We start from the raw sequence: 25,848 nt of genomic DNA, 5'->3' as shown, positions 1-25,848 counted from the left end.
TGCCGGTTGTTACTCAGAGCTCACTTGGTAGTTAGGGGCTGGGGATTTCCAGGTGGTGCCCAGGGAGTCCGGGGCCATTTACTGACCATACATTGCTAGCCTCGCTGGTGGTCCGGTGGTGCTCAGGATGGCCAGGGTTGCCTCTGGGGGTGCTCAGGGAGCTCTGCAGTGTGGGCATGGAACCCAGCTCAGCACATGCAAGGTGGGTCCTAATCCCTGTACTCTCCACCCAGCCCAGAGTGGGCTTAGTTAAGAGAAAAAAAGGGAAAAATGTTTAAATCTGAAAACCGTCTTTCAGACGGAGCTTCTCACCCTCCCTCCCCCCACCCCCATCCTCGCCAGTTGTTTTTTGAGCTACCCTTAGCGGTGCTCAGGGCTTACTCCTGGCTCTGTGCTCAGGGGATCACATGTGGTGCCGGTGATTAAACCAGGGTCAACTGTGGGCACGGCCAGTGCCTTAACCCCTATACTCTTTCTGTGGCTCCTCAGAAGGGACTTTTTCTTTGGTGACAGCTCATCGGCTGTAGAAAGGTGAGGGTACATATACCACCCAAATGCATTGGTACATGGCTTTATGTGTTCTGTGAAAACCTTTGAGGGACTTCAAGGGTGAGAGGTAGTGATACATTGGAACAGGCAAAGCATGGGCACCGGTGGGATTCTGAATGGCTCATGCTGATGGAAGAAGGAGGACCCCTTCTCTGGCTGCTTGGCCAGCTCTGACTTGTGCCCCGTGGATGACAGGCAGCTCACGACTGACCAAAGTAGCCTCTCTTCTCGAGAAATTCTCTCAACTTTGAGCCCCAGTCGGCTTCCCTGAGCCCTCTGCCCGCCATTCCCCCTCCAGCTCCGGGAGTCCTGCACCAGGGGCTTGATGTCTTCCATCACTTCCTGTCTTGCTCGCCTCTTCTCCAGGCTAATTTTTTAATTAGCTTAAATTAATGATAGTTCCTGGGGAGCTCCAGTCCCAGTAAAAGTGACCTGAATTATTCAAAGATATGAGTGTTTCCAATGCCTGTTTATCCTAATTAGCATCTTAACGACAGCACTGCCCTCGGCCTCCACAGAGCTGCATTTGAACATGTTCCCTATTTTAATGGGTTTTTACTTGAATGAACTGTTTCATCAAGTGAAGACACATTTCATGAATGAAGAGATGTAAGTCTTTAATTACACACTTGAGTCAGGTAAGAGGAGTGATATTTTGCACAATCCGGGACTATATATAGCCCCTGCATTTGAATGACAAAGTAGGTCACCCCAGCTCCTGCTTCCATAGGAGCTGGGAGTTGGCTCTGCTCTCCTGTTCCTTTTGTACCCGAATTAGAATTTCCAGGGAGTTTGTAACCCTCCTGTGACACAGGCCTGGCCCTCCCATCTGACCTGACCTCTGCCCTTCTCCGTGGTGCTGAAACTGGCGCCGGAGCGATCCCATCAGAGGCCAAAATTCCGGCGGCCTCTGATACTCCCCATGACCGGCACTGTGGATTTCTCCGACTTCCTGAGATGGTCCCATCTGGGATATGGTGCCAGCGTGGTAACTGCTTGCTATAATACTGTTCTATTTGTCTCTTCCCTCCCTTTCTCTCTCTCTCTCTCTCTCTCTCTCTCCCCCCCCCCGTTTTCTCCCCCTCCCCCTCCCTCTCCCCCTTTCTCTCTTCTCTTCTCCCCTTTTCTCTTCCTTTCCATATTTCCCTTTATTTTCTCTCCCTTTTATCCTTCATCACCCTCTCTCTTTCCCTCTCCCCGTCCCTCTCCTTCCCCATCTCTCCTTTCCTCTCCCCTCCTTCTCTCTCTTTTTCTCCCCCTCCTCTCTCCTTCCTCCTCCCCTGCCTCTCTCTCCCCTGTTCCTCCTCCTCTCTCCTTTCCCCCCTTCTCACTCTTCTCTCCCCCCTTTTACTTCCCTCTCCCCCATCTCTCTCTCTGGTCCCTCCTCTCTTTTCACTGGGTTGGGATCTACTCATGGTGCTGGGAGTGGATGCAGAAGATTGGGGGGAGCAGGTGAAGGACAGGACGGGACAGCAGAGAGCAGGGGAGGGTTCCAGCTATAAAGATGGAGAGTGCTCTGCAGCTGAACAAAGTGGGAGCTGAACAAAGTAGGAGACTAGGGGCGGGGGAGGTGATTCAGACAGGCTGGCACCCCACCTGGGAGCTTGGCAGTTCAGCTGCTTTGACTCCTAAAATTAATGGTTTGCAACTTTAGCTGCCCCTGGGAATTGCCTGGAGAGCGCGTGCCTGGCTCCTGCCCTTGGTTTCTCTCCATTTCAAGTGCAACCAAGGTGTCCCACGTGGTTCTAAGAACTCCAGGATGCAGCTGGGCTACAGCTTCCTGAAGGGCCTGCGCCAGAACCCCCAGCTCTGTCAATCCCACCCACCCCCCTGCCCCAGATCCAGACCACAGAAACTGCAGAGACAATGCTGAGTTCATCTTGCTGGGAGCCACTGCACTCGGGGATCCGTGACTACCAGCAGCAGACTATTAGCACCCCACGTGGGACCACTGCCTCCTCCAGGCTCCCTGCTACCTGCTGGACAGTTGCTGCCTGTCCCCTTGTCCCTACCCTCACACCTTCCCGTTGCCCTCATGCCTCTAGCTCTGTGAGTGCCGTCGCAACCTTTGTTATCATTTCAAACCACACTTGTATTTTAGTCACCACGAATGACAGAGTTTTTTAGGATTGGGTTTCAGGCATGCAGAGTTCCAACATTGGTCCCTTCACTGGAGTCCATTTCCCTCACTAGTGTCTTCAGTTTCCCTCCTACCCTCTTCCTGACTCTGTGACAGGCACTCTTTGAAATTTTAGGCACTGTGGTTTACCATCTTGTTCCTGGTAGAGTTTTACGCATGACACTTCCCCGCCTCCCCATATCCGCTCCTCCCGGGGAGCACTCCCCTCTCCCCTCCTTCACTAGGTGCTCTCTTCCCTGCCCCATTCCTGCCCTCCTTACCCCAGTGGCAAGCTTCCTGTTGGAGAGCAGTTCTCCTGTTCTTTGTTTCTATTGCCTTTCGGCATTTGCTGTCACCCCCTCTCTCTTGTTCTTTGGGCCACACTGGCAGTGCTCAGGGCTTACTCCTGGCCCTGGACTCAGGGATCACTTCCTTAAGGACTTGAGAGACCATATGTAGTGTGGGGATCGAACCCAAGGTGGTTTCATGCAAGGCAAATGCCCTTCCAGCTATACTATCTCCAACCCCAGGAAAAAGGTCATTCTAATCATCTCCCGTTCCCTGAAACCTGAGCATGGCTTCCCGCTCCGCCGAGGCTCAAGACTTCAGGAGGTCCCTGGAGTCTTCATACCAGCCACCTCTTCCTTCTCCAGTCACACCATCCACCTCTCTCCCTGGCCCAGGTTCCTCTCACCTCCAGGGCTTTGATTCACACCTTCCACTCTTCTGCGCTGACCTCTTCTCTCTTGTGCTGACCTCTTTTCCCTTCCCAGGCTCTCACCTGCCTTTCACCTCACAGCCTCTTCCAGGCGTGTGCCCTGACCCTGAAAATGCCCAGTCTGGGCAGCTACTGGGGTACTTATCCGATCAATGTCTCCCTCACTAGACAGAAAGACGAGGCAGAGGATGGCTTTGTCTGATGTCAGAACCCCCAAACAACTTTGCCTGGAATAGACGAGATGCTGGTATCATGACTGAGTGAGTGAATGAACAAGGGAGGGATGCTTATGGGAGCAGAGAGGACGTCATTCTGGAATGACCAGGTACCAAGCCGAGGGGAGAGAGAGAGAGAGAGAGAGAGAGAGAGAGAGAGAGAGAGAGAGAGAGAGAGAGAGAGAGAGAGTGCTGAGCACAAGATGGAGATTTTGGCCCCATAGATGAAGCAGGAACCCCACCTGAGAATCCAAGGGGTGACTCCTTGGGCTGGACCCCTGTGGGTTCTTAGTCTTGGGCTCCTTGTATTGCCTTGCTAGAGGATGGGAGTCCAGTGCTCAGGTGGAGTGCTGGGGGCAGGGGTGTGACTGAGCTGACCTGTGGGCAGCAGGAAGTTGCAGGGGAAGGTACCTGGCAGAGTCTGGGGACCCCAGAGCAGGGGTCCTCACCCACAGAGACAGAGATTCTGGCTGTGAGTAAATAATGTAGTGACTGCACACATCCAAGCCGGACAGATTTCCAGAGAGCCTGGGACTGGCGTCTCTGGGCAGTGGACAGAGAGCCTTCTGAGCAGGGTGGGGACCTGGCATTGATGTTGCACTGTGGCCTGTCAGGTCTAGTGACAGGCCTCCCTTGTGACCCGGGATCTTAAATGGGTCCCATGGACTACTTCTGCCAAGTCAAAGACCTGTCACAAGCAGTCTCGTCACCTGCCTGCCTTCCCTAATTCTAGTGGCCCATGACTTTTCCTCTGATTTCCTCTCCCTCCTCCAACCTGTCCATTCTGCTTTCCCTGCATCTCATGGGAGGGAGGACCAGGATTGCCTGTGGCCCTGTCCTTCAGACATGTCCCCACTCCCTCACCCATCCCACCATCTGACCTGAGCAGGACTGACTATCCCCCACAGTCCCAACTATCCGGTGAAGTCCCCCAACACTTTCTGGCTTTTGACTTCTTCCCAGAGGCTGGACTTCCCTGGGCCATGAAAACCAGGCTCAAGACCCAGACTCCTAGATTTGCTCTTTCTGAGAGGTCTGGGGTTACTCACACCTTCTGATCGAGATGTATTTTTACAGTGCTGGGGACTGAACCCAAGACACAGGCATGTAAAGCTCATGCTTAGCCCCATGGTTTTGAAACTCCCTGAGCCCCACGCTTGTGGACCCCCTGTCCTAGCCACGCCTCCCTCTTCTGAGCCTGAACCTCTTTGCCGCAACCCCTGCTAAAGGCACCAGCCCCTCACTTATGGCTTCCCCGATAGTCACCTTTTCCTCCCGGATTCTGGATGTGATCCCTTTTCAAATGTAATGCCCATTCGACACACCCCATGGCCCCTTGTCTTTATAAGCACATTCTGATCTCTTAATGGAGGGAGAAAATATCCAAGCCATTTTTAACACCGTTTTAAACACCATTATCAATGGTTTGCTTAAAACGTATCTTGCTTCCTTTAGTACGTTGATCATTGACATGCTTCCTCACCTCCACCCCCACCCCCAACCCATACTTTGGTTGTTTTAAAATACCATTTATTGCTGATTTCCTCTATTTGCTTTCCCTTGGGGGGAAAAAAGTCCATTAAAATAAATTCTTGAGCTGAGCACAGATTCCTTGGTGCTGACATTATGGGCAGTGAGTCGACCATCTGTTCTGACCTGTTCTGGCTCACTGGGTCTTGGGAACCATTTACATCTGGTCGGCTCTGGAAGAGACAGGCAGGGGGTGTTCCGTGAACCCTGCTGCACCCTCCTCATCTGGGAATTTAGAGGCTGAACCAAATGAGGGTTTTGGTTTCTTTTCAAGTCTGATCACCTCTAAAATATTTGATCTGCCATCATTATGCTACAGCTGTCATTTACACACGTGTGCCCGGAAAGATACCCCGAGCCAGTCACCACCTGAACCTTGGCTTGCCTCAGGCCTGGAAATGCTCATTCCATGTTTTTTATTTTATTTTTTATTAAAAATTTTTTTTTTGCTTTTTGGGTCACACCCAGCGATGCACAGGGGTTACCCCTGGCTCTGCACTCAGGAATTACCCCTGGCAGTGCTCAGGGAACCATATGGGAGGCTGGGAATCGAACCCAGGTTGGCCGCGTGCAAGGCAAATGCCCTACCCGCTGTGCTATCACTCCAGCCCCTCATTCTATGTTTTTTAAACAGTATGAAGAACTTGAGTTTTTACCACACCATGACATGTCCTCAGTGCTTATACTGCGCACTGAAGGAACTCAGTGAATTGCATTGCATTACCACCTCGCCCCCCCACCGTTGGACAGGGTAAGAGGCTGCGAGCAGGGGGTGGGGTGCATGTAGTGGGGCGGTGGGCAGGCTGGGAGCCGGCAGCCCTATTGTACATGCCTGACAGAGTGGGCAGTACACTGCTCTGCATCCAGCTGGCATGCACCGGCTCATTTCTGTGTCTAATGAATGTCTTGGCTCCACCGCACCCTTGGGGCACACAGAACTGACCGTGGAACCCCACTTGCACCCGAAAAAGATTTGGGAACCTTGGCACTCGAGGGGAATACAATCAACAAGTTCCCTGGCGTCCTTCAGAATAGAGGTAAAAACGTAGGGTGGACACGGTTCAGCCCAGTGAAGGCACTTTCTTTCTGCAAAGCATTTATCACAGAGGACTTCAAGCATTAAGAAAAGCACAGAATGACAAATGCCGTGGCCTCGCCACCCAGAATTAATAATGTTCACAATTTGCTCTGTTGCCTTTAAAGAAATGAAATATAGCCGTTTGCATTCACGCTCCCTTTGTTTGCCTCTCTAGGAGGCTTCCCAGGAACTGTCCTGTGACATTTAGGGCCACATTATTCCAAACACTTTGATATATTCGTTGCAAGGACCTATGGACGGTTGAAACTAGAAGTGCTTCGTTTTAAACCATCGCAAAATATACATAGCATGAAAGTTCCCATTTTAAGCATTTTGAGACCCCACTGTCTGAATTCTGTACTCATATTGTTTTGGATCCATCAGCCTTTCCTAGAACTTTTTCATCATCCCAAAGAGAAACTCTTTCCCCACTGATCTCTAGCTCCCTATTCCCTGCTCTCTGAGGCCCTAGCAATCTTGGTTCTTCTTTTTTTCCCTTCCTTCTGGCAAATTTGACTGTTCTAAGACCCCATTCAGTGGGAACACACAGTACTGTCCTTTTGTGATTGGTCTATTGCACTTAGCATAATGTCTTCAGGATTCATTCATGTTGCAGTATCAAAATCTCATTCCCTTTGAAGGCTGAGTAATAGTCCATTGTTGGATGCTGTCTGTTATCCACGGGTGGATTGGTCTTCTCCTAAGCCACTGGGCCACTATGAGTAAGGTTGCTTGGAAGACAGGTGGACAGATGTCTCTCTGAGACCTTGCTTTCAATCATTTTGGGGTCTAAGTCCAGATGTGGAATTTCTGGCGCATATGGTCATTCTGTTGTTCGGTTGTAATGGAGCACAGAGGTTCCAATTCCTCTACTTCCTCACCCACACCCTGCCTTTTTTTCTGTTTTTTTTACTCTTAGGAGGTATCAATCAGCGGTGCTTCTCAAGGTCATCTTCTCCTGAAGAGGGAGAAACTCTTGCCCTGCTGGAGGGAGTATCCCACAAGAACCTGCAGTGACACCAGCCACTTATAGCAGGACTGAAACTTGAATCATTCCCCCCACCCCCACCCCTGCCCGTTCTCTCCCATAAAATGCATAGTTGAGTTTCGAGACCAATATATGTTCGGAAGTGACCGCCATGGCATAGAGGCTTCGAATTTATTTGGTTTGTTAAACCAATGAAGCAAAAATGACAATGAAGCAAAAATCAAAGTGGTATCTGCATTTTAAAACTTTGGAGAAAAAAAAACTTTGGAGGATTTTATATTTTAGAATCTTGATTCCCCCCCCCCCCCCCCCCGATCCTTGCCCCAATCAGAAGACCTGATGACTCTGAACCAATATTCTGGAATATTCTGGCATGGTCTGAGCAGAAGCTGCCTCTTCAGATGAGGCGTGTGGGTGGTGAATCCCTGCACCTGCAGCTCTCAGGCACATAAGTGGGTCCTTCGTTCTATGCACAAGCGAACCTGTAGTAACCTTCGACAGACTGGCTCCCATCCCCCTCCTTTCTCTTTCTTCTGGCCTTGTCGAGCTGAATGTCTGAGCCGCCTCACCACCTTGGTGGCAAATGAATTCAGCCCAGTGTCCATGGAGGTGTGTTGGAATAGCTTTAGTGGGAGGTGATGGGGAAGCATGTCCAGAGACCTGGAACCTCCTCTGGATTCTTGCAGGGAATGCCAGGGCAGATCTGACCAGCCCTGCTTTTTTGAACCTCCTGCTACACATGTGGTTGATTCATGGTAGAACCACGGGGTGGTGTGGACAAGGGGGAGAATTCCAGGTCTGAATGCAGATAACTCCCTGGAGCAATAGTACACTAATGTAGCATGTTTTCCTTGCATGCTGCTGACTCGGGTTCAATCCCTGGCATCCCATATGGTCCCCAAGCCTGCTAAAAGTGGTCCCTGAGTGAAAAGCCAGGAGTAACCCCTGAGCACCACTGGGCGTGCCCCCCACCAGATAATAATGCACGCAACTTTCGTGCCTTTCGGGTATTAGGGAAGAAAATCTCAACCCTCCCCCCCTTGAAGCACTTTCCTGAGAGGATCCCTGCAGGGCTCTGCCCACTTACCCACCACCCTCTGCTTTCTCTCTCTGTCCTCAGGTGAGGAACGACCTGACCGGGGTCCTCTATGGTGAGGACATTGAGATCTCCGACACAGAGAGCTTCTCCAATGACCCCTGCACCAGCGTCAAAAAGCTGAAGGTAGGTGCAGGCAGCCTGGGGCCTGACAGCTGGGGGCCTCCCTGACCCCCTTGCTGGGAAAGAGCCTGGCGTTCAGGCCGTCTGCTCCATCCTTGGCGTGGGCGAGGTGGGGAGAGGCCCCGCCCTCTTGCCCCTTAGCAGCCCCAACCCAGGATCCAGTTGCCAGATTCAAAGCCAAGGGTAGCTTCCTCCTACCTGCCAGCTCAGCGGCAGAGCACAGTAGGGCACCAGCCTTCTCTGTTTCACAGATGCTCCAAGGCAGGAGCCGTCTTGCTGCAGAGCACAAGAAAGCACTCCTGGGTGCCTCCCAAATCCATGTCCCTGTCCCTCCTCCAGGGACACTCATGCCAGGGAGGCAAAGCACCAACTAGAGACTGGCCGGCTGTGGGTAGTCTCTGCCCTTTGTCCGTGTGCAGCACAAACTCTTCAACACCTTGCCTGTGCCTTCCGCTCTCCTGGGCTCCCCAACACCCTCTGGCCTGCCCTTGTCCTCGGGTGACTCACTGCTGGCCAGGAAGGCATCTCCCTCCCAGGAATCAGGAAGAAAGGGAGGAAGTGACTCATGCTGGGGACTGAGCTCAGAAGAGTCTTTGAACCTGGCCGAGGAGGAGGTGGAGGTTGGGGATCTCTGGGAGGCCGGGAGGAAGGAGGCTGGAGTCAGAGGCCCTGCAGCCAGACCCATCCTGTGTGCGGGCATGCAGGACTTCCAGGACACTGCAGGCAGATTTGAAGTCCGTGAGCTTCGAAGCTGAACTAAGAGATTTTTCATCCTGAAGCTCAGAGACCACCTCACCCCACCCTGCCTCAGGCCAACTGTCCTCTTGTCATGGAGAGTTTCCACTTTATACCCATCAGAGCAGGTGGCAGTGGAGAACTCTTGTCTTTTAAAGCCCTGTGTTCACAGAGGGGGAAACTGAGGCCCAGAGAAGGAGTTTGAGGGAGGCAGGGTCTCTGTTGCATGGCATCTGCTCAGGACCAGACACCAAGCCTGCGTGGAATGTTTGAGTTCCCGCAGAGATGGAAGCAGGAGCAAGGTCGGGCCTGCAGCCACCCAGGGAGCAAGAGTCAGGTCTGCCCAAGTGGGCCCAGGTCTGAAAAGGAAGGGGGGTGGGGTGGGGGTGCTCACACTGCAGAGAGCAGCAGGGGTGTGCCCAGGACTGGGGCTGCGCTGACATTCTCCGGCCACATGCTGCGTCTCCCTGGGGTGGGCTCTGCAAATAGCTCCCTCCTTGGGCCTCCAGCAGAGGGTTCTGCAGGCTTCAAAGTTGAAAGTGCCTTTGTGCCCAGAGCGGAGGCCTCGCTGGAAGCCCATGAAGAATCTGAGGATGAAAGTGGGCGCTCTGCTCATCAGCCCATCAACTCCAGCCGCGCGTGGGCGGTGACATTAGCCATGATGAAAAGAGCAGCCGGCTGGATTTGCCAACACCTCGGCCAAGGGTCAAGGCTTCATGCCAAGGCCTTGACCTTCAGTTGCTCATTACATCTTCCTTAAAACTCTCAGAGGCAATTCCGGTCGTCCCCTTTTCCACAGATGGGGAGCTTAAGCTCAAAGAGAACTAGCGCATCCCAGCACCCAGAGCGGGAGGGCAATGGGCTGGACTCCGGTCTAGACCTGGATCCCGTGCCAGCCCCGCATTTCCACGGCCCCACACAGCTGTAGTTCTGAGAAAGAATTCCAACTCACAAAATCAGGCGAGAGCGGGGCCAGGATAGACCGCAGGGTAGAGGTAGCCGCTGCGAAGGTCTTACTCTCTCCCAGATCCCTCATGGCTCCTCCTAGAACCGTTTAGACTTTGCTCAGCTGTCCTCTTCTTTCAGTACTGTCAATCAACAGCGAATAAATTTCACTCACTTCTTAAAATAAATGTTAAATCCCTGCCCCTCCTACTTCCACACTTCTGCTCCTTGGTTCGATCTCCCTGAAGGACATTTATGTAGCCTACCTGGATCTAGGAACAAGGGAACACGAGCCGGTGGCTCCAAAGAACAGAAATGTATTCTGTCACATTCTGGAGTCCGCAGACACCAGATCAAGATGTCTGCAAGGTCATGCCTTCTAGAAGGTTCTGGGCTCATAATTTCTTTTTAAAATTAAATTTAACTTTTGTGGGGTAGTGAATGTAATTCCATCATTATGCTCATCACCAGTGTACTCCATTCCCCCTAGAGTCCCAACACCCCTCTCTTAAATCCCCACCCCACTAGCTCAACTGTGTGAATCAGTTCATTCTGTATCTGGCCCTTTCCTTCTGATTGGCTTCAATCAGTATGATATCCTCCTGTTCTCCATAGAGCTGTGAAACAATTTTGTCCTTTCTTAGAGCTGCGTAGTATTCCATCGTGTATATATACCACAAAGCAGGCTCTCCCTTGAGACTCGAGTGTCCCTGGCAATCTATGGTGTTTCTCGACTACAGCTCCAGTCTCTGCCTGTAGAGGCTTTTCCACCCTTCTTCACTTTATGTTCCTAGCTGGACACTCATCATGTTGGCCACATCCCAATCCTATGTTCAAGCAAAGTCCGGTTATAAGGTGTGAGGGCTGAAGATCACAGCATATCTTTGGGGGAGTACACTCAAATCATAGCAACACCTGACCTACTGCTTACACTGGCTGAGGGTGTCATCACTGGTCCTCTCCCTACGAAGCCCAAGGAGGCAGCCTTTGGTCTCTATCTTAGTCACTGCTCTGGGTCCATTCACCTGGAATCAAACCTGATTTGCAGAGTGTATATAAATTCAATGCCAACTCTGAGGACACAAAACCGAAGAAGGATAAAGTGCTCAGGAACAAAGAAAAAAAACTTCTGGAGAACTGAAAGGCAACGCAAATATCTGACTTACTGTGAGAGAAGAAAAGGAAAGGAGGCACACAGAACAAGGAAGAAAATGAAATTTTTAAGAGAAGAATAAAAATCTGTGTTGGAGGTAATAAAGAGGAGAGTTCATGCCAAGGAAAATAAAAGCCTACCATGTAGGAGGCAAATTTGAGGTCCTTTCCCAGAATTCAGAAGACAGGTAAAAAAGAGATAAGTTTAATGAAAGAAGAGATAACCAAGATGCATTCTGATACTCTGTGGGTTCTCTGAAGAAACCAGGACAAAGGACAGAGGAGAAAAATTAAAATCAAAACAGAATCCCAGGGGCTGGAGCGCTAGCACAGCAGAGAGGGCGTTTGCATTGCATGTGGCCGACCCGGGTTCGGTTCCCAGCATCCCATATGGTCCCCGGAGCACCGCCAGGAGTAAGCCCTGTGCATCGCCAGGTGTGACCCAAAAAGCAAAATAAATAAATAAATAACAGAATCCCATGCAGCAATAAGCATGCCTGGCACCCAAATCTTGTTCTCTAAAATCTTCCTCCATTAGAAGGAACTTCTCAGAGAAATGACCCATGCTAGGATGGAGACAGAAGATGTGCAAGATGTTTCCAAACATCTAATAGAGTCAGAAAGTAAGGAAATACTCAAAATAGCAACATACTCCTATGGCATTAAGTCAGAAGAGCAAGGTGACGAGTTGAAGAAGCTTTTAATGGCCAGAAGGGGGAGGAGGCAGCAATAAAGGAGTAGTATTCGATTATAGCCCAAAGTATGTGTGAGTCCATGCTGATGAGAATAAGATTGGGGAGAACCAATCTTGCAGGCAGAAGAAATTCAAAGAATTTTCTGTTGACATTTCATGCTTAAGGAAGTGAAATGTAATTACCTCGTTAAGGAGTTTCCTTGAACAAAGTAGAGTATGAAAGGAGTGGGTAAGAATAATGCCGCTGACCAGTACAGCCTCATCAGGTTGACACAGATCAACATCAACAGTGCCAAGTTGTGTGACTGAGTTGTACCTTTGGTAGCATGTGACATAATGGTCTCTTGCCTTCTGTGTTCTTCCACCCCACATCCCTCAACCGCAGTCGAAACCATGAGAAAAATACCAGGAGCTTTTGAGTAGGAGGAAATTCTACCCAATATGTCACCAATGCTACTCCAGACTCTTCAGGTTTTCAGAAGAAGGGAGTGTCTGAGGCAAAAGGTGACATGGTAACTGAAGATAATGTGCTATTCTGGATGAGCTAGAAAAATAGGAAAAAAGACACATGAAACGAAGACTAAGAAAATTAGAGTTAAGGGTGAACGTAAACTAAGTGACAACATATCAGTATTGGTGTTTTAATTGGTACAGGTGTACTACACTAACACGATGCTAGTATCAGACAGACTGGTGAGGTGCATATAGCAATTTCCTTTATCATCTTTGTAATCTTTCTGTAAATCAAAAACTGTTCACAAATAGAAATTTTATTTAGAGAGAAAAGAAAAGAGAAAAGAAAAGAGAGCAGAAAACCAACTTAAGCAGGTTCAAAGGAGGTCTACTAGATTGGACCATACAAAATTGCCAATAGTCTGCCTGACCTTGTGACAGAATGGTAGTGTATCTGACTCCAGGTAAAATTACCATTTTTCAACTATTTTCACTGTTGGGTATTCCCAAGCAGTGCTCTGAGGGCCCAGGAACCACTCCCAGTGATATTCAGCCAAGCCAGTTGGGCCAGTTCAATGCTTAGGGACAGTGGAGCAGGAGTACCAGCAATATGGTGGTGCTTGGGACCTCCAGAAATTTAGACTCAGCCGTGCTGCTGGGACGGGGGAATTTAATGTCAGGGATCAAACCTGGTACCTTGTGCATGCAAGGCATGCACTTCATCCCTTTGAGCTGTCTCCCCAGCCCTATTCAATCATTTTTAAATGACATAAATCATCTTACTTCTTGAACTAGACTCTATGAAGAAGAATGGGTTAAAAGAGAATCAGACCCAGACATGTTTGGCCAAAAGTTTAGAAGGAGAATCATAAAAGGTGGGAGGGTGGAGGCATCTGCAAAAATCTCAGTCAGGGTAAGCAAATTTCTGTGAAGGTGCCAAACACAGCATTTCCACATCCCAGCGAAGCAGGAACATTGTGTGATGGGTGACTCCTAGGATGTGCCTTCTGGGCCCCCTTTTGGAAGTTCACCTCAAAAGCCCTGGGTCAGAGCTGAGCATCTTATAGAAGAGGCCCCTCAGAGAACAAGTGAGCAGGGACCAGTGGAAGGAGAGCTCCAGATAAATAGTTCTTATTAAAGTGTACACAGATGCAAAAATTCATTTTGAAAGCAAACACCCAGATAATGCAACACGGATGCCGTAATAACAATTGCAAAATGAAAATTCCCATCATGGAGCCACAGCAATGGGTGAAGAAATAAACCAAGAAGAAGGGTGCTAAACTCCAGTTGGAGAGGGATACCACAGACCATCTCTTGGTGTATTTCCTAACTAGAGAAATGCAAACTAGGACGGTCTTGAGTATGGTAGATATAGTTCAGGGGCTGGAACTAAAGCTTGTAAAATACGAGGGATAAAAGCAGAGGAAGTCTCAGCATTGAAAACCAGAAAGCAAACATGGAAAACAGAGTATAAAAATGACACTACTAGAAGAATAGAATCATTCTTTTAATTCAAATTGGCCAAAAGGGGGCTGGAGCCATAGCACAGTGGGTAGTCCGTTTGCCTTGCACACGGCTGACCCGGGTTTGATTCCCAGCATCCCATATGGTCCCCTGAACACCGCCAGGAGTAATTCCTGAGTGTATGAGCCATTACACCTGTGCATCACCAGGTGTGACCCAAAAAGAAAAACAAATGGCCAAAAGACAAGAGAACGCCAGGTAGGTCTGCGGCCAGGTGCTGGCCTTGGGGCCTCTGGCCCGTTGGTTTCTGGAGCTCCCACCACTGCTGACTATGTTCTGAGGATATTTCTGCTTGGAATCCCCAAGTGCCTTCCCTGTGACCCACCACAACCAAGTGTGTGTGCCCCCATCTACCCAGCAGCCACAAGGGAGGGGGCAGGCGGGGGGGGGGATCAATAAGCAAAAAGAAAGACTGATCGTGTTTGGAAGCGGGAGCAGCACAAAGAAGGCTAAAAGTCTGGACCAAGTTCTCTCAAGCAAGCCAGCTGATTGAATGAGAATCCCACTGTTCCCCTCAGAGCAAAAGGAATTCAGGTGCAGTTGTTAAACAGGGTTAAGAGAGTCATTTTCTGTAGATCAGGGTACAATTCACCATGAGAATAACCCACTCATGGGCCATTATTGCTCTAAATTACTGCTCGGTGAAATGTATGGGGAAGCACCGGTTAAACACACAAAGGAGAATTGACAGGCACAGAAGAGTTGGGGGAGGGGGGGCTGGAGCCTTCTGCACTCTGAGACTATTCCCGGTCGAAGACATCACCCAGGCTAACAGAAGGCAGAGCAGAGAGGACCAGAGTCAAGAAAGGAAGACACTGACTCTGCAAATCTGTGTTGGATTCACCTCAAGTCAGGAAACAGAAGCACCTGTAGGTGATGAAGAATATGTGTGTGTATCTGTGTATATATATATATATATATATATATATATATATATATATGGACTGGAGCGATATCATAGGGGGTAGGGCATCTGCCTTGCACACGGCCAACCTGGGTTCAATTCCTCCATCCCTCTCGGAGAGCCCAGCAAGCTACTGAGAGTATCCCGCCCACATGGCAGAGCCTGGCAAGCTCCCCGTGACGTATTCGATATCCCAAAAACAGTAGCAAGTCTCACAATAGAGACGTTACTGTGCCCACTCGAGCAAATCAATGAACAAACGGGAGGACAGTGCTACAGGATAGTGCTATGTAATATATATATATTATATATATTATAATATGTATATTATATAATATATAATAGAATATATGTAATATATTATATATTTTTTCCCAGCATTGCAGCATTGCTCAGGGGACCCTGGGGCCACTTGACTGATGGGGCTGGGTGCGTCAGTCAGTGCCAAGACTGATAATGCAATGATGTCCAGACCCTATGCCGGGGGTGGGGGGACACCAGGACTCCTGCCAGTAATGCATGGTGGGGGCTGGGGGGTCCTGCAGAGGCCAAGCCAGAGCCAGGTGCTCATGCTCACCTTTTGCCCCTGCCCCACAGCTACTCCAAGCCTGTGAAGCCCCTTAGGCCCCTGAGCAGTTCTAAACAGGGACCATTAGTGTTCTCCATTGCCAGTCTAGACTGGACAAGCCCCTCCAGGGCCAGGGGACACCCCTGAGTCTTTCCACAGTGCCGGCCCTGGGGAGGAGCCCCCCACCCCTTGCCCCGTGCTTCCATCACCTTGTTCCAGCGGTCACCAGCCCGTTTCCTGTGGGAGGCTTCAGGTGGGGATGTTGCTTTGCCTTCTCTGGCCACTGAGAACAGCCTGCACTCCTCAGTTCAGGGCCCCTTCCTTCCCCAAAGCCAGCACCCATGCACATTTCTGCTGAGTCTCTCAGGGCCATCACTTGTCTGTTCTCTCTCTCTCTCTCTCTCTCTCTCTCTCTCTCTCTCTCTCTCTCTCTCGGCCACACCCAGCACTGCAGGGGAGGTGGGGGGCGGACGGTGGGGGCTGTTCCTGGCTCCATGCTCATAAGTGACCCCTGACAATGCTCAGGGGGCCGTATGTCATGCAGGCTGCAAAGCAAAGTGCCTTAACCCCCGTGCTGTCTCTGGACACCCCCCCGCTCCTTCTCCCACTTTCAAGGATGCTGGTGATGGCATCGGCTCAGCTGGACAATCCAGGAAAATCTCCCTTCCTAGAAAACCATCTGATGACCACACTGAGCTCCATCTGCTCAGCTCACCTGGTGCCACCCCCTGCCCTGCCACCCTTGCATAGTCCCAGGCTCTGGGGGTTAGGACATGAGCATCACCACGACGCCTTTATCCTGCCTGGCAGCAGGACGACCCCAGAGACAGGCCAGGAAACAGCCTGTGTGTCAGTTTAGTGGCAGGATCCTCATGGTACTTTGCTCAGACCAGAAAACTGAAGTCGCCCCAGGGCCCCTAAGGAGATGTAAAGCTGAAAGGAGCACAGGGCCTCCTCCTGGGGGCCACTGTGCTTGGAGACACGGAAGGAAAAAAGCCTTATTTTCATCTTCAGGGAGATGCTGTGGGTCTCTGGTTAGACTGCAGAATGGACATCAATTTCTGGGTAAAACAATAAACTGGGAAGAAAGGCTGAGCCTGGCCCCCCTCAAGGGTACTTGTCTCTTGCTTCTCAGCCTTTAGGGACATTTCCAGGGATTGGTGGGAGTTTCAGAAACTAATTTTAGCTAAAAAACAAAACAAAGAAAAACAAAACAAAAAAGCTAGTGGTCGCCCTGGGTGCAGAATTCGGGAGCCGGGAGAGAAGCATCTGGACTGTCCCTTTGGGGCTTCTCCCAGGTGCCCGGGCAGGAGCAGCTGCCAGCAGGGATCTAACACTCTCTCCTCCAGCTCCTGCTGTCCCTGCTCAGACATGGCCAGTCTCCAACGCCCCGGGCCCCTCCTTTTCCTCTGGGCAGCCCCGAAGACACTGGGACACTGGGCATGTGGCATGTGAATGCTCTTGCACAGGCTGAGACAGACTCTTCTGGAACAGGAAGTGCCCCAAGCCAGGGCTCAGTGTCAGGGTGGACCTTGTGCTTATTAGCAGGCCCCCCAGTCCTGGCCCAGGGGCAGGAGGCTGCAGTGACCCTGGCACTTCCTAGCCTCCTGCTCTCCTCCCCTTTTTCCACAGAACAGCAGCTTGGATGCCTGAGCACCCCACTTTCACTGCAAAGACGTCCAAGTTTTCCCCATGAGTGGTCACTGCAGACCTGGGTAGACTGCAGACCGGGGTACACTTCTGCCTGGACGACTTTCTCAGCCAGGGAGCCACTACCTCAGGGCAAAATCATCTCAGTGCTCGGGGCTTATGGCCTGGGTCAGCACCATCCTGGTCCACCAGCCACATGATCTGGGGTCCTAGGCCACTCTCCCTGGACACAGAGATGGAGGGAGTGGTGTGAGAGGGGTCTATTGTGAGCACACTTGGTGGGGAGGATGGGGACGGTTGGACATGGGAGAGGGTGAGTCCAGAGGGAGAAGGACACGATGCCCTTGCGGCTGGAGGCTGTCCACACTCCCCAAAGGCCAGTTCCCCTCTGGTGCTTGTCCCCAAGACACAGTGACTGGCTGCAGGGGCGGGGGGTGGCGGGTGGGCGCACACAGGGCCTTGGTGGGGCCCCTCTGCTGAGAGCGGTTCTTTCTCCAGGGAGGCCGTGAGCTCGAGGCAGCCCCCTAGGGGCAGTCAGCATGGGGGTGCTAGCCCCAAAGTGGGGGTTTCAGGCAGGAGCAGTGGTGTCTGCTGGACTTGGGAAAGCCTCTAAGTCTCGGGGAACTGGCCAGAGTGGGCACAGAAACAGCACAGCCTGCTGGGGCAGGGGCAGGGCCACCAAGCAGAGAGCCTAGAAGGAGCTGGGGCATGATCTGCTCATTCACTTTGGGGCTGGGAGGGCCCTCCTGGGGGAGGGGGATCCTGCCAGGGTTTAGGCCTGGGCTGCCCGCATGCAAAGTCTGCGCCCTAGCTCTTGGAGCCCGCCCCCACCCCAAGGAATTACTTATTCTGAGTTTATCAGGAGCCCCTGCAATCAGGGGTATGCTCCAGTTCTTTGAACTGAGTCAACCTTAAGTGTCATGTGTGTATGTGTGAGTGGGTGTATGTCTGTCTGTGTGATGTGTGTATATGTGTGCATGTGTGTGCATGTGTATGTATGTGTATACACGTCCTGTGGAAGTGTGTGTTTATGTGTATCTGTATATACGTGTGTGTTAATATGTGTGCATATTTCTATGTGAGTGGGTATATGTCTGTATGTGTATGTGTGTCTTAGTGTATGTGTATATGTGTGTATATCTGTATATGTGCATGCATGTGTATGTGTCTGTGTGTATTTATATGCAAGGGTGTGTGTTGCTAGATGTGTTTCTGTGGGTGTAAATTCGCCCACAGAGCTGTCTGCAAATCTGGGAGGAGGTTGCTAGGTGTGTTTCTGTGTGTGTCTATGTGTATCTGTGTGCGTATGTATGTGTTTGTGACTATATAATTATGTGTCTCTGTATATGTTGCTGTGTGTCCGTGTGCATGTGTATGAGAGTGTGTATATGAATGTGTTTATATCTGTGTAAGTCTGTGACTTTGTGTGTCTGTGTGCATGTTTATGAGTGGGTGTCGATATGTTTGAGTGTGTGTTGCTGTGTGGCCCCGTGCCTGTGTGTGTGTCTGTGTTCATGTGTGTTGTGTGTGTGCATGTTTATGAATGTGTGTGTTTGGTTTTCACTCTCTTTAAGGCTCCCAGTGGCACAGGGATTTCAGACAACAAATGAAAGGGGCCTAGAAAGAAAACCACCCAAGGTCAGGGTGTCCTTGGGCTCCTCCCAGATTTGCAGACAGCTCTGTGGGCATCCTGCCTTCCTGCCACCCCATGGCCTTTCTGTCATTTTGCCCCTCCCCATGGGTGGGGCCCCTGAGTTGTGGGCCAGGGTCTGCCCTATGCCTGCAGCCTTAGCCTTGTCACCTGACCTTAGTGCGGCTGAGTCAGTTCCGGGAGTTCATGTGGTCAATTCTGGGGGGTCCATGTGGTCAGTCCTTGGTCCATGCAGTCAGTTCTGAGGTCCCATACAGTTACTTTTGGGGTCCCATGTAGTTAGCTTTGGGGTTCTATGCAGTCAGTCCTGGGGGTCCCTTGCAGTCAGCTCTGGGGGTCGGAAGCAGAGTGAAGCCTCTGTTTTTCTCCTGCTCCCCGGGTCTCCAGCCCCAGGTCTACTCCATCCCTCATCTGAAGACTGTTTGGCACTGGACCCTTCATCTGGACATTCCCAACCTTTCCATCCCAGTGGGGAGAGGACTCAGGTCCTGGCAGGAGGTGGGGTGTTGGCCAGAAGCAGGAAACGCTGCCAGCCCCAAACTGCCTTCCACTCTCTAGGCATACATGTTACACCGCACAGAAAAGTGTGATTATGGATTCTTTGTGGAAATTCACACTTTTGACAGTTAAGCTTCCCAAATCCAAGCTGCCCCCTCACCTCCTTTCCCGAGTCTGTAACTCCAGAAGGAAATAGCACCCACCTTGCCTCTTATGCTCTTAGAGTCCCGGCTCCCTGGGAGTGCTCAGGTATGGTCTTAAGGAATGCCTCAAGCTCCTAGCACTGCGCTGGCAGCCCGCAGAAAAGCCTGGACAGTCCGGCAGCACCTCCCTGTGTCCTCTCCCACTGCATTCTAGCCCCACCCCCCAGACCTAGCCCCTCCCCCACACTCAAAAGCAGAGAGGGTGGGGATGGGTCCTTTATCAGACATAGCCCAGCTCTGGATGGAGAGGCCCTTTGACAGTCCGGGGGGGTGGGGGGTGGCGCCAAGGTGAGAACGTAGATTCTGAGGTCCTGATCGTCTTCGGGGGAGGTCTTTGTCTCTCTGGGAGGGGACCGCTTCATCTGTGATGTCTTCAGCCCTATCTGATCCTAGCAGTCTACATGCAAAGACCCAAACGGGCTTGGTAACTTGGTTGTCATGGCAACCTAGCGGTCTGCAAAAGGCAGTGCTGGTTATTTATCCGTCAGCTGTTGACCTGTGGTCAGTCACAAAGATGGAGAGCCTGAATCCACTTGAGAACTGGATGTGGTGGACCCCTTCAGTTCAGTGGTCCTAGCCTGGCAGGACGCAAGTACAGTGAGGATTGTGGAGAGAGTGAGGGCCAGGCAGCTTCGTGCTGGTGCTTCATGCTGTCTCAGTTCATCGCTGTGTGTGCCTTGCCCTGTGAGGGAACCGGGGAGCTGAAGGTGAACCAAGTTTCCCTCAGACTGACAGAGAAGTTAAACAAGTTGGTGGAATTGTACCACACTTGAGGGAAGCTGGGCCACCAAGGGGCCTCAGGAGGCCTCTAGAGCAGGACCACCAAAGCTCAGACACAAAAGTGGGGACCTGCTCTCCAAACAGAGCCTGTGTGGTATGGAAAGGGGCATCTTAGATGAATGAGCTTGAAGAACAAAGAGAGGATGGAGTGGGAAAGGAATGAGAGGAAGGAAGGGAGGGAGGGTGATATTTGAATGTTTGGATGGATGGATGGTGGGTGGGTATATGGATAGGTGGATGATGGTGGATGGATGGATGGATGGATGTGGATGGAGGGAGGGGTGGATGGATGGATGGTAGGTGGGTGTATGGATAGGTGGATGGATGGTGGATGGATGGATAGATGGATGGATGGAGGCAATTGGACGAATGGAGGTGGATGGAGATGGATGGAGGGAGGGAGGGATGGATGGTGAGTGGGTGGGTGGTGGGTTGATGAATAGATGGATGGATGGTGGGTGGATGGATGTATGTATGGATAGATGGAAGTAGATGGAGGGAGGGATAGATGGATGGATGGTGGGTGGATGGGTCAGTGGTTGGAGGCATGTGGTTAAAGGGATGTACGAGAGGACGAGCAGACAGATGAATGAATAAATGGAAGCCCTGCTTTACAGAATTGTAGGTAGTTCATTTTCATGGAATACTGTGATTAGAACAGTGATACTGAGTCCATTAAGCTGATTTGGAACCAAAAGAAGAATGTCCAGGCGCAAGGAGGGCACCTGATGGAAGCCAGTGGACAGGTTGCACTGTCACAAGTTCAAGAAATGTAACAAGGGAAGGACATTTCAAAGATGAGGAGACTGAGGCCCCAAGAGATTAAGACCCAGGCTGGTGTGGCTGGCCAGTGATAGAGCTGGAAATTGAACTGATGCCCTTCTGGCTCCAAAATCCAATAAGAAACAATTAGATGTTTTTTATTGAGCAACCCAGGGCTTGGCACAAAGTTGAATCTCCATCAATGTTGGATGGAAGGATGTGTATGTGGCTGTGGCCAGGGCTGAGGCTAGATGGTTGCTGTTAGCAGCAAGAAATGTCAGGAGATTTCAGCCAACAGGCAGAAAGACCCCAGAATGCGGCTGAGAGCTTGTCCCTGGACGGAAGCAGCTTAGAACTTTTTATAGCCATGCAGACGTGCTGAGGACAAAGGCTCACTGCCTGCCACTGCTCCACTAATGATCTTTTAAAGTCCTTTTAGGGAAAAGTGTTTTTCCCCCTCTTCTTTCCATTCTTGCTTGCGAAAGAAGGATGATTTTAGAATCCAAGCTTTTTTATTTTGCTTAAGCACACGATGAGTAAAATGGTCTCTCAGTCAGCACTTTCCAATTTGGAAAGATGCTAAAAACTGATCTCTAAAGGCTGATCTTCTTTATGCATCAAAGGGCCCCGAGGCCTGCTTGAGAGGGGTAAAGCGCTGGAAGGTGGCTCCACCTGCCAGCTGAGTCTCCGTGCAAAGGACCGGAAGTGACTGGGGTGGGGAGTCATCACGTGACCAGAGTCAACTGGGTCCCATCTGCCTATGACCTACTCTCTCCATGTGGCCAGGGCTCAACCTGGACTCTCATACCCTAGAAAGTGACCTGGGACCCCTCACCCTGACCCAGGAGGGATCTTCGGGCAGACACTGTTTCGGTTTGTTTATTTGTTTGTTTGTTTTGTGGGCGGGAGCCATAGCACAGCAGGTAAGGTGTTTGCCTTGCACTCGGCCAACCTGGGTTCGATTCCTCCATCCCTCTCCGTCCCTCTAGGAGAGCCCAGCAAGCTACCGAGAGTATCCCGCCTGCACAGCAGAGCCCGGCAAGCTCCCCATGACATATTCAGTATGCCAAAAACAGTAACAACAAGTCTCACAATTGAGATGTTACTGGTGCCCTCTTGAGCAAATTGATGAACAGTGGGAGGACAGTGCTACAGTGCTTGTTTGTTTTGGACCACACCCTGTGGAGTTCAGGGCTCTGCACTCCAGGGTCACTCCTGGCTGTGCGTAAGGAACCCTATGAGGTCCTCAGAGCTCAGGCTGCGCTGGCTGGCAAGGGGTGAGGTCCTTTGAGGGATGAGGTTCTACCCCACCACCTGCTCAGCACAGCTCTGGGCTGGGCGAGCTCGGTGTGCACGAGTATTCTCTGCTCTTGGCCTTGCTCTCTGGGGCTGCCAGTCCCCAGCTCACGTCCATTTCCTGTCCTTCTGTCTGCAGGGCAATGACGTCCGCATCATCCTGGGCCAGTTCGACCAGCACATGGCTGCCAAGGTGTTCTGCTGTGTAAGTACAACCTGGGTCTTATTGTGTGTGTCTCTGGGGGGGTGGGAGTGGGGAGGGTGGCATTCACAGAGCTGTTTCTGGGACGAATACCTTCTGCTTGGTGGGTGAGTGGAACTGCAGTATGGAGTCTGGCAATGAGGGGAGCAGAGGGTTTTTATCCCACAGTTCTTTCTGCTCTGCAGAGGAAGGGGGGTCCTGTAGAGAGAGAGTGGTGGGTCCCATAGAGAGAGGGATGTGTCCGTAGAGAGAGTGGTGGATCCCCTAGACAGAGAGTGGTGGGTCACATAGAGAGAGGAGCAAGACCCATAGAAAGAGAGTGGTGAGTCCCCTAGAGAGAGGAGTGTGTCCTATGTAGAGGGGGTGTCCCATAGAGTGATGGGTCCCATAGGGGTGGGTCTCCTAGACCAAGAGTGGTGGGTCCCCTAGAGAGAGGGATGGGTCCTCTAGACAGAGAGGGGTGGGTCCCCCAGAGAGAGAATGGTGGGTCCCCTAGAGAGATGGATGAGTCCTCAAGAGAGAAGGGTGGGTCCCCTAGAGAGAGGGGTGAGTCCTTGATGATGGTCTGGTTTGTGATGGGTGGCACAGTATCTGTTTACACCGCATCTCTCTCACTCTTTTCAATCACCATGGATGTGCCTCTTGTGATCCCATCTCACAGAAGGAAAAATAGAGGCTGGAAGAGGTGAAGGGATTTGTTCAAGGGGCAGTTCATGCAGAGCCCAGGGTCCATCTCCCTATAGTCAGGCCCTAGACTGATCCCTTTCCCCATTCTGAACGATTCTCAGCACAGGACTCAGCCCTCCCTGTTGGATGCCCTGGATCTACTTGCTGAACTGCAGGGTTAGGAGAAACATGGAAAGAACCACTGCCTGTTAGGGGTCTCTGGAATGATAGCTGGGGGGGTGGGGGAGGGGGCTGCAAATGTCATCTTGAGTGGCACCGCTGGTCTCTGTTCTCTTGGACCTTGTGTGAGATTATGAAAAAGCAAACTGGAGGGATATTAGAAGTTATAAAATCTGTTGGATCAAAAATGAGAAAGGTGCAAAAAAAAAATGAGAAAGGTGCAAACAAGCTTCCCGACACTGACTACTGCCTAGAAGATGGAATGGAATGGAATGGTCCCCATGGGGAGTCGTGTTGGAGCCAGTGGGTCTGCTAACACCCAGGGTGGGTAGCTGGAGTCGGGGCCTAGTCCTGTGCGTGTAGATCCAAGGCCCTCGGGGTGACTCTGAGTGCCCAGCACCAGAGCAGCGTCCAGAGAACCAGGAGTCTTCTGATTGGACCCTCAAGCCCGGGCTGGCTCCGGAGTGGCGCAGGCACTGAGAAGAGACTGGGAACCCGTAATTCATGATCATCCGATACCAAAAATATTAACTTAAAAAGAAAAAAGGGTGTGGGTGCAGGGAGAGAGCAGATGGAAGCCATGGCGCAGGGGCTCTTTCTCCCCCAAGGCTGAGGAGAAGACAGGCGCTGCCTGGTCCTGCGGAGCTCCGGGAGGGGCGGGGGCTACTAGGTGGGGCATCTCCGGGGCCACGGGGGAAGCCTTGAGCTCAGGGCTCAGCATGCCTGGCTCTGAACCCCCAACCTACGGCTCCCTCCATGACAGAATGTGAGCTCACTGCCGACCCTCGGTTTTCTCATCTGTAAAGTGGGACAGCAAAAAATGGCAGTGAAGATGACATCAGTGGGCAAACGGCCTATTAGGCTGGGCTCTGAGCACTCTATACCCCGCGTTAGTTCACAGTGGGGATGCGGGACAGAGGACAGGATGTGCCACCGCGGGGCAGGTGTGTCTGCTGCCTGATGGCACATGTGTCCTCTGTCCGTTGAGGGTAACAACAGCATTGCCATCCAAAAGGAGGAGCAGGAGGAAAAACGGAGCAAGCGGAGCCAAGTGATTGCATAGGTGGCCGCCCGCTGCCACTGCAGTCTGCTTGCTCCAAACAGAATCCATCCAGGGGCTTCTCTAAACCCATCCCGCTTTCTTTCAATAAATAGATTGTAAAAAATTTTAATTACTCGTAAAGGTCCAGAGAGCGGGCAGCGTGGAAGGGGCTTTCCTGGCTTGCTTCGTACCACTGCATTCTCCAGGATCTGCCCATCCAGCCAAAGAGGCAAACAAGTGTCGTGGCTACTTAAAGCTCCAGCCTTTGTGGTTTTGCGGAAGCAGAGAGACCTTGGAATAGAGGCCTCGGAGGCTCCTGGCAGCTGTTTTGGACGAGGTGGTGAAAGACTTGTGGTCCTTGTCTTTGAACCTGCTGGCTTGCTCACCACATAGCACCCGGCCCCTGGCTTTTTTTGTTGTTGTTGTTAAATTTTATTGAATCACTGTGAGATAGTTACAAGCTTTCATGTTTGGGTTACAATCACACAGTGATCAAACACCCATCCCTCAATTAGTGCACATTCCCTACCACCAATATCCCGGTATAGCCCCCCCTTTCCCACCCTCTCCCTGCCTCCATGGCAGACAATGTTCCCCATACTCTCTCTCTCTCTACTTTTGTGCATTATGGCTTGCAATACAGACACTGAGAGGTTATCATGTTTGGTCCTTTATCTACTTTCAGCACACATCTCTCATCCCGGTTCCTCAAGCCATCATTTTCTTAGTGATCCCTTCTCTATTCCATCTGCCTTCTCCCCTCCGCTCATGAGGCAGGTTTCAAGCTATGGAGCAGTCTTCCTGTCCCATGTATCTACTATCCTTAGGTGTCAGCCTCATGTTATGTTGTTTTATACTCCACAAATGAGTGCAGTCCTTCTTTGTCTGTCTCTCTTTCTGACTCATTTCACTTAGCATGATACTCTCCAGGTCTGCCCATTTATAAGCAAAGTTCATGACTTCATCTCTCCCGACAGCTGAATAGTATTCCATTGTGTAGATGTACCAAAGTTTCTTGAACTAGTCATAAAGTGTTCTAGGGCACTTGGGTTGTTTCCAGATTTTGGCTATTGTAAACAGTGCTGCAATGAACATATAGGTACAGATGTCACTTCTACTGTGCTCCCAGTTCTTGGCCGTTGAGAATCCCCTGATTCTGAGCAAGGAGAGGGCCCTGCTGGTGAGAAGGCACTGTCTGGCCTGGAGTGCCAGAGAGGAGAGAAGAACCCGAAGATGTGAGCCCCAAATGGTCTGGGGTCTCTTAGTGTCAGCCAGTCTCCCCATGCCCAGAGCAACCCGGGGCACAGCACTGCTTGGGGAACAGATGTGTCAACTACCACTCTCAGGGACCCTAGGGAGACAGTGAGAAGGCACAGCTGGAGAGCTCCTGGCACATCCCTGGCAGGCCTGGGGTGCACCACACCTCACTGGATTCTTCTACCCACTCAGGAGGATTGGCTTTGCTTTCCAGCCATGGAGGCGAGAAATGCGTTCCCAGGCACTTATGCAAGCGACTCGCCTTGT

The 25,848-nt window shown here is 51.3% G+C and overlaps 1 protein-coding gene across 1 annotated transcript in view; it reads left to right on the top strand.

Moving 5' to 3' along the window:
- GABBR2 (gamma-aminobutyric acid type B receptor subunit 2) overlaps window positions 1–25,848 on the top strand; it is a 352,729-nt gene that overhangs the window by 174,677 nt on the left and 152,204 nt on the right. Inside the window, exons 4-5 of the mRNA XM_056117153.1 lie at window positions 8,318–8,419; window positions 22,374–22,439. Of these exons, the coding sequence (XP_055973128.1) occupies window positions 8,318–8,419; window positions 22,374–22,439 (168 nt within the window). The remainder of the gene's footprint in view (window positions 1–8,317; window positions 8,420–22,373; window positions 22,440–25,848) is intronic.

The sequence above is a fragment of the Sorex fumeus genome, unplaced genomic scaffold, assembly GCF_029834395.1.
Source record: "Sorex fumeus unplaced genomic scaffold, SorFum_2.1 ptg000034l, whole genome shotgun sequence".
Classification (NCBI taxonomy): Eukaryota; Metazoa; Chordata; class Mammalia; order Eulipotyphla; family Soricidae; genus Sorex; species Sorex fumeus.
Note: the sequence above shows the minus strand (reverse complement) of the source record. Positions and strands in the feature narration are given on the sequence as shown.